The sequence below is a fragment of the Seriola lalandi genome, unplaced genomic scaffold (genome assembly GCF_002814215.2).
Source record: "Seriola lalandi dorsalis isolate HSWRI2012SDOR001 ecotype SW California unplaced genomic scaffold, Sedor1 jcf7180002054977, whole genome shotgun sequence".
In the NCBI taxonomy this organism is placed as follows: Eukaryota; Metazoa; Chordata; class Actinopteri; order Carangiformes; family Carangidae; genus Seriola; species Seriola lalandi.
The window spans coordinates 1,083,932-1,098,379 of record NW_019525527.1 but is presented as its reverse complement, the minus strand read 5'-3'; the positions used below and the strand labels follow the sequence as shown (position 1 = coordinate 1,098,379).

At 46.2% G+C, this 14,448-nt stretch overlaps 2 protein-coding genes across 2 annotated transcripts; one reads left to right on the top strand and one right to left on the bottom strand.

Annotated features, from left to right (window-relative positions):
* Window positions 1-221: 221 nt before the first annotated feature.
* LOC111646875 (claudin-24-like) lies at window positions 222-2,108 on the top strand. Its single transcript, XM_023396439.2, has one exon. The coding sequence runs from the start codon at window positions 385-387 to the stop codon at window positions 1,051-1,053; it is 669 nt and encodes a 222-aa protein (XP_023252207.1). The 5' UTR covers window positions 222-384; the 3' UTR covers window positions 1,054-2,108.
* A 3,803-nt stretch (window positions 2,109-5,911) lies between these two features.
* Window positions 5,912-9,261, bottom strand: LOC111646854 (frizzled-7-A-like). The gene has a single exon (XM_023396419.2). It carries the CDS (start codon window positions 8,896-8,898, stop codon window positions 7,234-7,236), a length of 1,665 nt encoding a protein of 554 aa, XP_023252187.1. The 5' UTR covers window positions 8,899-9,261; the 3' UTR covers window positions 5,912-7,233.
* Window positions 9,262-14,448: the final 5,187 nt, after the last annotated feature.

Below are 14,448 nucleotides of genomic sequence, written 5' to 3'. Positions count from 1 at the left end.
AGGGGTCCAGTGAAGCGCGGGAACAAAGCAGGGAAGCAGAGCGAGCGATGCCATTAACTTCAAACGCCTTTCAGACAGAGATGTGGGCATCAACATCCTGTCTGTGTTTGAACGACATCCTGCAGGCGACTTCAATGATGCTGTTGTTTCCCGCCGGCCAATCACCTTCTCCTCTCTGACTGATGGGGGGGGGGGTACCGCTCCCTCCCGTTGGACTTGAATGTACAGAAGAGTTTCTTCCGAGTCCCCGCGGAGCTGGCAGCCCCCACAGGATATTCTCTGGAAGGAGTCCCGGACCAGGAGCCTCCCCCTCCTGACAGGGAGGGAGGCAGGGAGGTAAAGAGAGGGAGACCCGGGGACCCTGAGACTCTGAGCATCGCCGTCATGGACTCAAGTGTTTGCGCTCTGGAGCTGCTGGGGGTCTTCTTCTCGGCGGGGGCCTGGATCTGTTCGCTGGCCACCACCCTGATGTCCACCTGGCTCACCCTGTCCACGGAGCTCCTCCCCACCGAGAGCTACGAGCTGGGTCTGTGGGAGACCTGCGTGGTGCAGGACCTGGGGGGCCTGGAGTGTCGGCCCTACGACAGCCTGCTGGGTCTGCCCCCGGACATCAAGCTGGCCCGGATCCTGATGTGCGTGACGCTGGGCGCCGGGATGCTCGGGCTGCTGTTGGCCATCCCCGGGATACACCTGGTGAACAGCTGCCACGGCCGGCTGGACGACCTCAGGTGTAAGAGGGCCCTAAAGATGGCCGGGGGGGTGCTGTGCCTGGTGGCCGGGATCCTGGGGCTCATCCCGGTCTCGTACATCGCCCACCTCACGGTGGTCCGCTTCTTCGATGAGTCGGTGCCGGACGTGGTCCCGCGCTGGGAGTTCGGGGACGCTCTGTTCTGCGGCTGGACGGCCGGATTTCTTCACCTGGTGGCGGGAACGCTGCTGCTCACTTCCTGTATGTGTCTGCAGAAGGACAGCTGTGACATCCCCGTGCCCATCCCTCTGGTGGGGGCGCAGCCGGGACGCCCCTTTATCAGGACCAGGTCCGAGTATGTCTGAGACCCCCCCCCCCAGTAACATCCGGAAAACAACAGAACCGTGACTTCAAATGTTTGAAGTCACCTCTCCTGGATGTGGGATCAGAAATCTTTTCCCGCTCAGATCACTGAATTTAAGATTTAAAATGACTGACACACGGACTCTGGAGGTCGGATCACAGGTGACCTCACTCTGTCCTGTTGAATCTTGGGGGAATTTATCTAAAAATCATAATTCGTCATAAACAATTTCAGGGTTTTGATGTTTTCTAAAAAGTTTATTTCCTCAGCAGTTCTTCATCAGAGTCACTTTATTCAAACAAGATCAAAACTGGATTTTATGAATTCATTTGATTTAAAACACTGATTTAAATCACTGATTTAAAATGTAATGTTTCCAGATGTTTCCAGATGTTTGTTCCAGCTGGATCTTCTTAAATATTTCTGATCTAACAGAGAGAACGTAGTTTCAGCCGCTCACTGAGAGGATAACCTCCTGCTGTGTTGGATCGACAGTTACAGTAACGTTTGGCTGCACGTCTCAACACTCTGAGAAGAGAAGGTTTCTGATCTGACATCCAGGTGTGACCTTTGACCCCTCACTGTGGGATGTGTTTCACTCTTCATGGAGCCAAAGAGACTGAACGTGCTGCTGTTTCCTGTTGTATTGGTCCTGTGTGTGTGATGACTGTCTGCAACACTTCTGTCTCTGAGGATGTCACCTCTGACCTTCAGCAGGGACTGTGGGCAGGAAAAGGCTGATTATTGAAGTAAATATGAAATATATATAAATATATATCAAATGAAATAAAGAACATGCTCAATAATCCATGTTATTTCCACTCACAGTCACAGCAGGTGAAAAAGACCATCAATGAGTTTCTCTTCAGGAAACATGATTTATTTTCATGTTCAGAGACAGAAGCTGCTGATGCTGAAAATCACTTCACGCTCAATCCAGACCAACGTTTGTATTATCACCATTATTATGATTATCATGATCTGAGCATCGTTATCAGATGATTGTAAAAGAGCAGCTTGTAAATAAAGATACAGAATAAAAACCTATGAAAAGTTGATTTGAGTGTGTTTACAGTCTTTAAACAGCAGCTCAATCAGCTGTGATCAGCTGATCCTGTTTGTCCTGTGTGTGTCTGTCACCTCTGACCTACCGACAGGAAGCTGTGAACCAGTTCATGGATGATGAAGCTCGCCGACATGTTTGACTCGTACGTTACCTGCCATGTCACTCCTCGGGGAGCGTCTGATTGGTCGGCTGCAGCTCCTCTGAGGATAAAAGAAAGTGGAGCTCCAGCGCCGAGAGCGGCTGTTGTTCTGCTGATACAATACGCTCATTATAATCTGCCCGTCTGCCTCCAGCAGCTGGATCCACATCAGTCCACCACGGCAACCGCACCATGTGACCACAACATGACCTGTTGTTGATCTGCTGAGGCGTAGTTTAGCATAGCATAGTGTAGCATAATGTAGGGTAATGTAACGTAGCATAGCATAATGCAGCGTAGCGTCACAAACAGGATGATGAACACTGTGTTGTCACTGAGCTGATGCTTGTTCCCTTCAGCTTCCCTGATGCGTTCAGAGGACTGACAGTGTGGGTCCATTAAACACACACAGTAACACACACACTAACACACACAGTAACACACACAGTTAACACACACAGTTACACACACTCTCAGATATTAAACACACACAGTAACACACACAGTAACACACACAGTAACACACACAGTTACACACACAGTTACACACACAGTTACACACACTCTCAGATATTAAACACACACAGTAACACACACACTTACACACACAGTAACACACACAGTAACACACACAGTTACACACACAGTTACACACACAGTAACACACACAGTTACACACACAGTAACACACACAGTTACACACACAGTTTACACACACAGTAACACACACAGTTACACACACTCTCAGATATTAAACACACACAGTAACACACACCAACATGAAAGAGAGGGAGCTGCAGGACCTCTCAGCCCGCCGCCTTCTCTTTAATTGCCCTTTTCCTTTATGGGACAATAGAGCCATGATTTGATAAAAACCTGGTTTGGGGAGTGAGTCCACAGAGGAGCGTCATGTGGTGCAGACAGGAAGTGGACCCCTCACCCTCACATTGTTTCAGGGCGGCTCTCATCACGAAACATGGAAACGCTGCCACGCTCTGCCACCGCTGACAAACCCTCAGGTCTGCACAGAGCAACAGCAGGGGGGAGCCTCACGTCTCTGTCCCTTCCCCTCGCTTCATGGACGCTCAGCTGCTGCACTGACAGTCCGGCCCACATGAAGGACAGCGGCGGCCAGAGCTGTTGACAGACCTGAACATCCTTCACACGAGACGTGAGAGCCAACACATTCAATCCAGTCACAACCGTTAGCCCACGCTAGCATCGCTGTGATACGCTCTGCAGCAATGCTAACAGTTAGCCAGAACACAGTCATAATATGGGTCACAGCAGGTTAGCTAACGTTTGCATGTGTACTGTAGCCGGCAGGAGAGCCTGAGTCCATCTAAGACAGTCAGTCAGAAACAGTCAGTTCACATGACAGAGCTGAGGCTGATGAAGACAGGACACCTCAGAGTGGAGGTCACACCTCTCTGACCGGGTCACATCATCAATAATCAGAACTTATTGATCCTCAAAGTCACAAGCAGTTCCATGCTATATCTAAGCCCCGCCCACTCATTCTCACCTCCAGCCAATGAGTGATGACCTGTCAGTGTTCACAAGTGTGATCCGTGTGTTTTTGTGTTTGAATGCTGAACAACAGGAAACATTCAGCAGGTGAACTAATCCTCACCCCCCCACCCTCACCCCCCACCCTCACCCTCTCACCCTAGCAGCAGACCTTTGGATTTCAACAGTTCATCATCAGTTTATTTTCCTTGATAATTTGTTTGATTATATTTTTTTCATTGTTATTATCCTGCTCGTGCTTTTATTGTGAAGTACTTGTAACTCTTGTTCTGAAAACTACGACACAATAAGCCTCATTTACTTAATATGCCTATTTGCTTCAGGTGTGTGTGTGTGTGTGTGTGTGTGTGTGTGTGTGTGTGTGTGTGTGTGTGAGACACTGGTGACATTGTTCACTGGAGCAGAGTGTGGACCAGAACTCCCAGTATTGTAACAGTCGGGAACAAAAGATCCAGTTTTCATCTGAGTCCAACATCAGCAGAGGACAGGAAGTCATTCAGCAAATCAGATGTGACTGTGTGTGACTTTGTGTGTGTGTGTGTGTGTGTGTGTGTGTGTGTGTGTGTGTGTGTGTGCTGAAGTTAAAGTACCATTATCACAGAGTAAAAATACTCTGATGTAACAGTACAGAAGTATCAGCAGTAACATGTACATTAAGTATTTCTTGTAGTTAGAGTATCACAGTAAAAGTACTTCCTGTCTTCTGTGATTGATCTCTGATCAGATTATTGATCCTGACTCATGTTACTGTTGGAACTGCTTTAACTACATCAGATACACTTAGATAGTTCAGTCTGGTTCACAACCTCTGGGTCAGGCCAGTCCTGGACTCATCAGTCCTGGACTCAGTCCTGGACTCATCAGTCCTGGACTCATCAGTCCTGGACTCATCAGTCCTGGACTCAGTCCTGGACTCAGTCCTGGACTCATCAGTCCTGGACTGTTATGGGCCAAGAGGATCCAGGTTGTCTTCAGTTTCATATTAAAGTCAGCTGTCCTGTGACACTGATGAGAAACCAGACTTCACCCTGAGACTCGGTCCTGGTCCTGGATCCGGATCCGGATCTGGATCTGGACTCAGCTGAATCAGACTCTGGTTGATGAGAAGATAAGTTGCATGATGTCACTTTGTTGATTGGTGTTTACTGCCCCCAGGTGGTCACAGCGAGGAACTGCAACAACGCTACATGATGATGTCACTACCAGTTTTGGCCAGGTATACAGGTAATGCACCTTTAGAAACTTCAACACTACAACCAAGATCGTGAAACAGGAAGTAGAGCTGGAGCTGACGCACTGTAAAAACATTAATCAGATTAATGAACATGACATCATCTGATCAGTGATCAGGAACATCCTCATGAGTGTTTGTATTGAAGACATCACTGTTGTTCATCAGTCGTTATTAGTACAACTCTAATAACATCTAAGTCTTCATCATGTCACCTGTTCACCACCAGAGGGTGCCACATCTTCATCAATGACAGAGTGCTTCACAGGTAATGGAGAAGTACTTCTGTACTTTAACTGCTGCTCTGTCTCCATGTGGTCAGACTGTCTCATTAACAGCTGCTGAATCAGCTGATCAGGTGTGATCAGCTGATTCAGCTCCTGTCTGCAGTGAATCATGATGTTTTACTGTTTTACTAAAGGAAACTTAAAAAGGTTCTGCACACTCTGTTTCTCTGGAGCTTTATTGTGGAGGGACATCAGAGATGATAACATCCTCAGGAAGTGATGTCATACTGAACCAGCTCATGTCTGTGTTCATACTTAGTTTTACCTACAGAGTGGGAGCGTGTGAATGCATCTCAGCGTCTGCGTGATGCTGCTGAGTGGAAGTTTTTCCACAGGCGACAGAAAAGTCTGGCTGGGATTCCTGTTGTCTGTTCTCCCCCAGCTGCTCCTGTAAGGAGGTCACACTGCTCCAGTTTCACTCCTGCAGGCAACAACACTTCCTACTGTCTGCACAAAAGCAAAGAGAAAGAAGATCAGATGTCAGCAGGAAAGATCCACACTCCTGCTTTACAATGAGCACAGTGACTCTTTGCCAAAGTAGATCAGTGTTTTCTCTTTCCCAAAATACAGATGTTGTTCAGCCAAAGGTACAAGAAAACCAAAAGATCAACTTTCAAAAAACTTTTATTCTGAAAAACTGTACAAGTATAAGGTGTGTAGCATCAATAAAAGACAAAGAAAACATAAAGGTGAAAAAGGTGATTTTCAAATTCTCATAAATACAGAACAAATTTACAAATGATTTATAAATGAGGCAGAGACTCGAACCTGCAGAAACCATGAAGACAAACACTTTCCTGAATGAGCAGGTGGAAACACAAGGAGAGGAACAGACACAGTTTCACCAACGCTTTATTTTAACAAACTGATCATTTCCTGTAAATGATCTCAAAAGATTCCTGGAAAGAAATTTTCAGGCCAATACTGATATTGCACTGATTTTGCTGTTATATGTATAAAATATATTCATTATTTCTGCTTCTAATTAATTTGATTTTATTCCCTCCTCTTTTTAAATGTATTTTAACATTTTAACTGTTACAGATTAATGTAAACTATGTTTATCATTATTATCATTGAAAAAATCGCAGCTGATGGTCATTATTTTGAGAGATTTTTATACGGGACATTTTACAGTGTACTCACTAAAAACCACTGGTAGCATGCTATAAGCAGTTCCCATAATGCTTTGGGGGATGTGAATAAATAAGAGGAAGTTACCATGGACTGAGTCAGTGAGATGTGAGTCTCATTCACAGCAGCTCAATCAGAAAGTCTGCAGCCGCCGTTTCTCTGGAGCTTTATTGTGGAGGGACATCAGAGATGATGACATCATCAGGAAGTGAAATCATACTGAATCAGATCCACATGTGGTTCAGGTCTGACTCAGTCAGGCCTCCATGAGCTTTTTATTGATTCTTTAATTATTAGTTATTGGAAACTATTTTCTCCACGTGTTGAATTTATGTCGATCAAAAGACTCAACAGGTTACACATTAATTATTAGTGTACTAATCAGATCTGATGCTATTTGTCAAGGAGGAATAATTAGACAAGGTTTGAATATTTAATGTTTTTCTTGACTGGGTTTAATTGAGTCAGACGTCGCCCACTGAGTGAAACTTGCATCAACACTTTAAAGACTAATCTAGAAATAATCAATAAATTCATCAATAATGACTCAAATGACATTTTTTGTCCAGGACAACTTCAGGGACCTGTTAATTAAAGCGTCACCTGAACGCAGAGGCTCAGTCAGTGTAGGAAACATTAAAGCGCTGCAGGTGGAAGAGAGTTCCTCAGAGTCCTTCACTGTGATCCAGAACTCGGCGCCGTCTGTTCAGAGTCTCCGTCAAAAGCTCAGTGTCAAGCTCAAGATCAAACGTTCCTCCATCAGTCCGGGTAACTTCAGCTCTTCTCCACCAGCACTACACCGTCGTCTCTTCCTGGTTGCTGTTGCTCAGTCTCTTGTAAAACCGGCGCCACGACTGCAGCGTCTTGCCCGACCAGATCCAGAAGCCAGACGTGATCCCCACTATCATGGTCATCAGGTACTTGATCATGAACACGGTGAAGTCCGGCGTCACCGGTGCGAAGTTTCCATCGGGGCACGGCACGGCAAATCGCTTGCACGTCTGCATGTGCCACGTCCTCTCCCACCGCGGCCGGAACGCCTGCTCGTAGAAGTAGCAGGCGATGACGATGGTGGCGGGCACAGTGTACAGCACGCTGAATACGCCAATCCGCACCATCAACTTCTCCAGCTTCTCCGTCTTGGTGCCGTCGTGCTTCATGATGGTGCGGATACGAAAGAGCGACACGAAGCCCGCCAGCAGGAAGGAGGTGCCGATGAAGAGGTAGACGAACAGCGGCGCCAGCACGAAGCCCCGCAGGGCGTCCACGCTGTAGATTCCCACGTAGCAGACACCAGTGAGCAGGTCTCCGTCCACCTGCCCCGTCGCCAGGATGGTGATGGTTTTCACCGCCGGAACTGCCCAGGCCACCAGGTGGAAGTACTGCGAGTTGGCCTCAAGGGCCTCGTGACCCCATTTCATCCCGGCTGACAGGAACCAGGTGAGGGACAGGATCACCCACCAGACGGAGCTGGCCATGCCGAAGAAGTAGAGGATCATGAACAGAATGGTGCAGCCTTCTTTCTTGGTGCCCTGGGCCACCATCTTGTAGCCGTCCACCTTCAACTTATCGATACACACGACTTTGTCCTCCAACAGGAAGCCCGTGGTGTAGGCCAGCGCCACCATGAAGTAGCAGCCGGACAGGAAGATGATCGGTCTCTCCGGGTACCGAAACCGCCTCATGTCCACCAGATACGTGAGCACAGTGAAGAGGGTGCTCACACAGCACAGGACGGACCAGACGCCGACCCAGAGCCGACCGAACTTTAACTCCTCCTCACGGAAATACATCAGTCCATTGGGCTTGGAGACCTCGCAGGGGGCGCCGCAGTCCTTCACCCCCAAGAACTGGTAGCTGAGGTAGGTGGGCACCTGGAGCTGCAGGGGGCAGGAGAAGGGCTGGTGGGGCCGGACATACGGCGGCAGGGTCACGAGCTCAGGCGAGCCGGGGGTCGGGCCGGACACGGATCTGTCGACGTCGGTTGTGTTCTGACCCACGCAGATATCTCCTGATCCGTGGACCGGGAAGTTCTCGCAGCGCAGCCTCTCCGGCCACTGGAAGCCAAATTTATTCATGAGCGCCTCGCAGCCCTGGCGTGCCCGTTCACACAGTGACCGGCATGGCGGGATGGCCTGCTCCAGAACCGTGCAGACCGGAGCGTACATGGAGCACAGGAAGAACTTCAGGTCCACGGAGCACTGGACTTTCACCAGTGGGTAGAACTGGTGGACCTCCAGCCCAGCGTCCTCCTGGTTGGTGTGTCCCAGCAGGTTGGGCATGATGGTCTGGTTGTAGGCGATGTCGGTGCAGAGCGGGATGGAGATGGGCTGACAGAAGCCGTGCTCTGGGAGGGAAACCCCCCTCTCATACTGACTGCTGCAGGACTGGAGGAGGAGCGCAAAGACCAGAGAGCAGCCCGTCACCCACACCCCCCGCCGGCCTCTCCCCACCGCCATGACAGACAACACCACCCCTGAGGAACTGGATCCCGCTGAGGAGCAGTTCAAAAACCAGCTGAGAGCCTGTTTCCAGAGGCACAAATCCGTGTAAGGAGCCCTTTAATGCCGCATTCCTTCACTACTCCACAACTCTCCAGGAAAAAGGAGGGAAAGTGAGTTTGTTCATGGTCCAGTCTTTGAGAGTCAGTGGATTAAAACACGTCTGTTCAAGTAAAAAGCGGCAGATTTAAAGTGTGTGAGGAGTGGGGGTGTCCGGTGTGGAGGGTCCGGGTCTCCTCACACGCCTCACTGAAGTTCCGCGTGTCCCTGAACCATCACTTATATCCGCTCTCCTCAGTCTGTCCGCGGGGCCGCGCTCATCACTCTGCCCGGGACAGTTTCCAGGCGCCCCCCCCCCCCCCCCCCCCCCCCCCCCGCCGACATTCACCGCCCTCTTCTGCATCGCAGGAGGGGGCGCCTGGAAACCCCAGTCTGCCGCTCGATCCTCCAATCACACGCTTTGTTTTCTCAACCGTCTCAGCGCTGATTGGTCGGTGGAGGTGAAAGGGGGCGGGGCGTTGCGCAGGAGCCGTCACAGAGCTGCTGCTTAATATTCCTGCAGGGACTCATAATGTTTGAACGAAACTACAGGTACACGAAGTATTAGTACATCAATATGTACAATATGAAGTACTTGTACATGTCAGAAATAGTCAGGAAATACTTCACTTTTACTACTTAGTTTAGTTTCATTGCAGATTAATGAAGCGCATTAATTTCTTTAATCATCTCTAATTAAAATAAACACCTTCTATTTTCATTAGTAACAATATTTTCAAAGTAAAAGTACACATTGGATCATTTCCTGCTGCTGGTGTGTTTCATCAACACCTGGAACATCCTCAGTTATTGGTGCTTTTATTTTCTTATTGATTTGAATCTGGAGTTTCAAAATAAAAGGAAAAAATAGAATGTCTATGTGAATGTATAGAAATGACTGAAAGAATGAATTCACATGTTGCAGCAGTAGAAGAAACACACACACACACATCTGGTCATCACCTGAGCGTTGTCACAGGGAGGAGTTCATCTGTCCTCATCCAGTCCTGGTCCCGTATTCAAAAAGCATCTTGAGGCTAAAAATAGCTCTTATCTCGCTGATTTAGGAGAAACTCCTAAAATGAATGGGCGTCCTGACTTTAGGACTCCTTTTTTTTTTTTACTAAGAGCGATTCACAAAGACACTCCTCAGTCTGAGAGAAGTTGGCAGCAGTCGAGAGGACTCCTGACTCACTAAGACCAAATCACAAAGAATCATAAAGAGCTGCCGTCACTCCACATCACAGTGTTTTAAACCTTACATGATGCTGAATCACTGAAAAGATTCCACTCAATCAGAGGGAATAATGATCGTTGTGAATGATCAATTCTCTCAATGGAAAATTGAGAAAAGCTACCTGTCCTAGACTCCCTAACTAAACCACAGCCTGTTGTAGCTGCACCTGTTGTAATGTAGCTGTGGTCCCAGCTGTGGGTTGAGGTGTGTGTCCACTGCTGCTGACTTCTCTCAGACTGAGGAGCTACTTTTAGCACTAAGTGTCTTTGTGAATCGCTCTTAGGTTAAAAAAAAAAAAAAGGAGTCCTAAAGCCAGGACTGACGCCCATTAATTGTAGGAGTTTCTCCTAAATCGGCGAATGCGGGACCTGATCTTCTGCAGTCAGCTCATGATAAATGTGGTTTTTATCTCGACCCTCCATCAGCTGTTCTCACAGACTGGATCTGATCCAGGACCTGATCCACCACCCCCCCAGAACGGTCAGGGGTCAGGACGACTGCTCCAGAGTAATGAAATATATTCAGTGTTTTCAACTCCAAGCAGAGACGTTTCCGTGAGACCCACTCTGACAGATTTTCCACAGACTGAATGAAGAGAAGAGAAGAAGAAGAGAAGAGGAGAAGAGTATAAACACATCACAGAGTAAAGTAAACACAGCCCCAACTCTTCAAAATAAAAGACCTGGACCGGTACCCATCCATCACTGCTGCCTCGTCTCTTCTTCTACTGTTTCTTTACTCTGCTTCACATGAACATAAACATAAGAGGAAAAATGGAAAACAAGAGAAAGAGTCCAGGAGGACAGAAGGAGAGGAAGACAGAGACGGAGACAGAGTCATTTTCTTTCAACCGTGTGAATGATGACGTGTCCCTGTCTCTGCTCTGTCCAGCAGCTTGTGTCAATAAAGTTCATTTGAATGTGGATTTCTCTGAGGCTGATGAAAGGATGGAGAGAGACTCATCTAACCCAGTATCTAACATGGAGCTGCTGCAGCCAGATAAACCTGGACCAGGATCTTGATCTGGACCAGGACTAGGACCAGAGACCAGATAAACCTGGACCTGGACCAGGAAAGAGGTTCTGCAGGTTCACCTTACATTCAAAAAACCTGCAGACCACCTCCACCTGACACTGAACCAGGTACATGACCCACACCTGGTCCAGCCCTCCCTCTCTCTCGCTCTCTCTCTTTCCACTCTGTCTCGATGTCTCTCGTCCTCCCAGCGCTGAGTGATGAGGCGTCTCTGCAGCTTTCTGCTGTTTCCTGCTGTTTTCATCACCACACACACACACGCATGCACGCGCACACACACACGTCTCCTCACCATGTGGTGATAAGCAGCAGCGTGTGACCTGCATGTAAACTCTCAGACACACAAAGTGACTGTTGTTACACCTCAGCTGTCCGTTACCACGACAACACACAGCTGACAGTTGTTGTGATTGAGACTACAAATCTAATCAGAGCTGATTGAATGGAGTGTGATGAGCTCCTCGTGATGAAGGTTTCTGTTCAACACCGACTGACAGGAACTTGATTCACAGTCTGTTTGTCTTCCTCTTCATTTCCCTGCTAATGATTTCCTTTGATTATTGATTAATCTGCTGATTTATTGTTGTTTATTACATGACAGAACAATAACATACACACAGCCTCACCAATAGAAAACTAATATAAAGATGTAAACAAACAACCCACAGAGAAGAAAATCATCTACATCTGTTTATGTCTGAATCAACTTTTAGTTTCTTCTCTTCAGAAAAGTGAGGAACACACAGATCGATAAACTGAACTCACTGTTATAGATCATTTATCGGCTTATTTACAGCTTATAAGATTTATTATATTTTATACAATATAAAATCTTTAACATTAGTATAGAAATCAATATAACACACGGACTTAAGTACGTTTCAGTGTGATTTATATGTAGCTAAGATAGCAGTTACTGCTACTCTGCTAAGCTAGCTCATGATTACATTCAGTGGAAACGTGTTATTAAAAAGGATATTTGTATTAGTGGAAATACGTAAATGTAGTTTTAGCTTTAGCAAAGGCTAGCTGTGGCTAGCTCACCAGCTAGCTTTAACTAGCCAGGTTAGCTCCGTCTTGAACTTATTGTAAATTTAGAATGTTGTTACCATGGAAATGATACATTTCTATGACACCAGACTTATTTACGTGGTAAACAGACGCCTCACGTTAAATAATGTTTAAGTTTTAAACGTAGTTACTACGTTTTAGCTTGTGGCAGGTTTGTTCTGATATTTATTCTTTGTTTGAAATCATCAGCGATGACCATGAGCGTCTGCAGAAAGTCAAGGAAACAAAGACTCAAAGTTTGTCGAGAGAAAACAAAGAAAGCAAACAAACAGAAAACAGTCGAGGGCCGGACATCAAAGGCTGCTGAACATGGTGATTTATTAATGATGCCATTTGTTCGAGTGTCGTGAATGAATTTTCTCATCAAACAAAAAACAAACACTTTGTTAAATATGCACAAAGACCGAACTTCTCTTTTATCTCACAAATCAATCAAACGTACATTTGATTTTCCTGTCAATCAACTCGATCTCACTGTGTCTCTGTCAAACAAATAATTCTATATTTATACATGAGCACGATCAAAACAAGCGAACGCGTCGAGTTCAGTTGTTTTCTTCTGTAGAAACAAACACGTTGATCAGTAGCTTCGCGATGAACAAAAGAAACAAAGAAACAAAAAAAACTCTGTGAAACAAAGTGGTGACTGTTTCTCTGCTGTGACAACAACACCCGCTAATAAAAGGCCGGTAGCCTACATCTAAATCACAGAAGAAGGAGACGTGAGAAAATAAATTCAGTAAAGAATCAACAAGAATAAAATGCTAACAACAACCGCTCCGTACTCCTCGTTAAAGAATATAAAAGGTTTAGTGTTTGGCTGAAAAAGACTAAAAAACAAACAGGTCCATTTTAAAACAAACTGTATGTTTGATTATCATGTTAGCATATCTGGCTAACTAGCGTCCAGCTACAGTAACCTCGAGCTACGAGTGTATGAGATAGAAAGAAACTGTGATGTTCCTCGAGCTTCTCATTGGTCCTGACTCACGACCAGCGTAGCTCAGCCAATCGGCTTGTTCAGCTAAAATACAGCAGCAGTCACATACACCTGAAGGGGTGGAGCCTCTTTAAATCCACCTGGTTGCTGGCCACCAGTTTACAGCCTGTGTAAAGCAGCGTAGCAACACAGAGTTTAATTAACTTGCTACACATCATTAGCTCAGTTAGCTTCACTTCATTATTTATATTCCTTCAGTCAAGAAGAGTCAGAGCGTTTTTCATTCAAGTGTTCCAGGCTGTCTGCTTCTTATTTTGATGGTTTCAGCTTCATTTGTGAAGCTGCTATAGCTAGCAGCTAGCACCCTCTGCTGGCTGGAACAAGTGTAACGCCGACGTCTGTTGCTCGTCTATTTTTAATTCTCAGAAACAGGGACGGGGACGTCTGGTTATCTTAGAGGGATGTGATATTTCAGGTTGTGTAATGTGTAAAACGTCTTTGTTATTGTTATTATTGAGTGTAGACTGATGAGGGAAAAAAGAATTTAAATGATTTTAGCGGTAACATTACAAGATGTGAAGAAAGTGAAGGAGTCCGAAGACTTTCTGAATGAAGCAGAATTCTCTCACCATAGAACAAGTTTATTTAAGCAGCTTCAGGCAGGTTTATTGTGTATAAAGCATTTATATGATATATGTTGGAAAAGTCAAACTTGATCTAAAGCAACTTTTCAAAGTGACAACTTGGATCAACTGAAAACACTTTAATCTTCACACGCGGCCAGAAAATCACATTTCAATAAAACACACAACACACTGCAGAGTTGCTGCAGATTCAGTCAATATTCATGAAGAGTTTCAGGGGATTTCCTCAGAGAAAAACACATTAATAAATCCTCGCTAATCTGCTGCTAACGCATGCTAAAGAATGCTAACATATGCTAACAGGAATCAGGGTGGAGGGGGGAGTAAACTGTTCAGACTGAAGGGAACATTTTATATTTAAATCAACAATAAATCTGATTAAATTAGATTTACATAGAAGAAGATTCTTCCTCCACCCTATCAGCACGTAGCTTCATGCTAACAGCCAGATCACCTGTGATCACACCTCAACACCAGCTGTGATGATGTGACTGTCGTCTGCTGGTTTGGCGCCTCAGTGCCTTTTATTCCATCGGGGGGGG

Coding starts and splice junctions, on each gene's coding strand:
- LOC111646875 (XM_023396439.2), top strand. CDS start 385: ATGGACTCAAGTGTTTGCGCTCTGGAGCTGCTGGGGGTCTTCTTCTCG.
- LOC111646854 (XM_023396419.2), bottom strand. CDS start 8,898: ATGGCGGTGGGGAGAGGCCGGCGGGGGGTGTGGGTGACGGGCTGCTCT.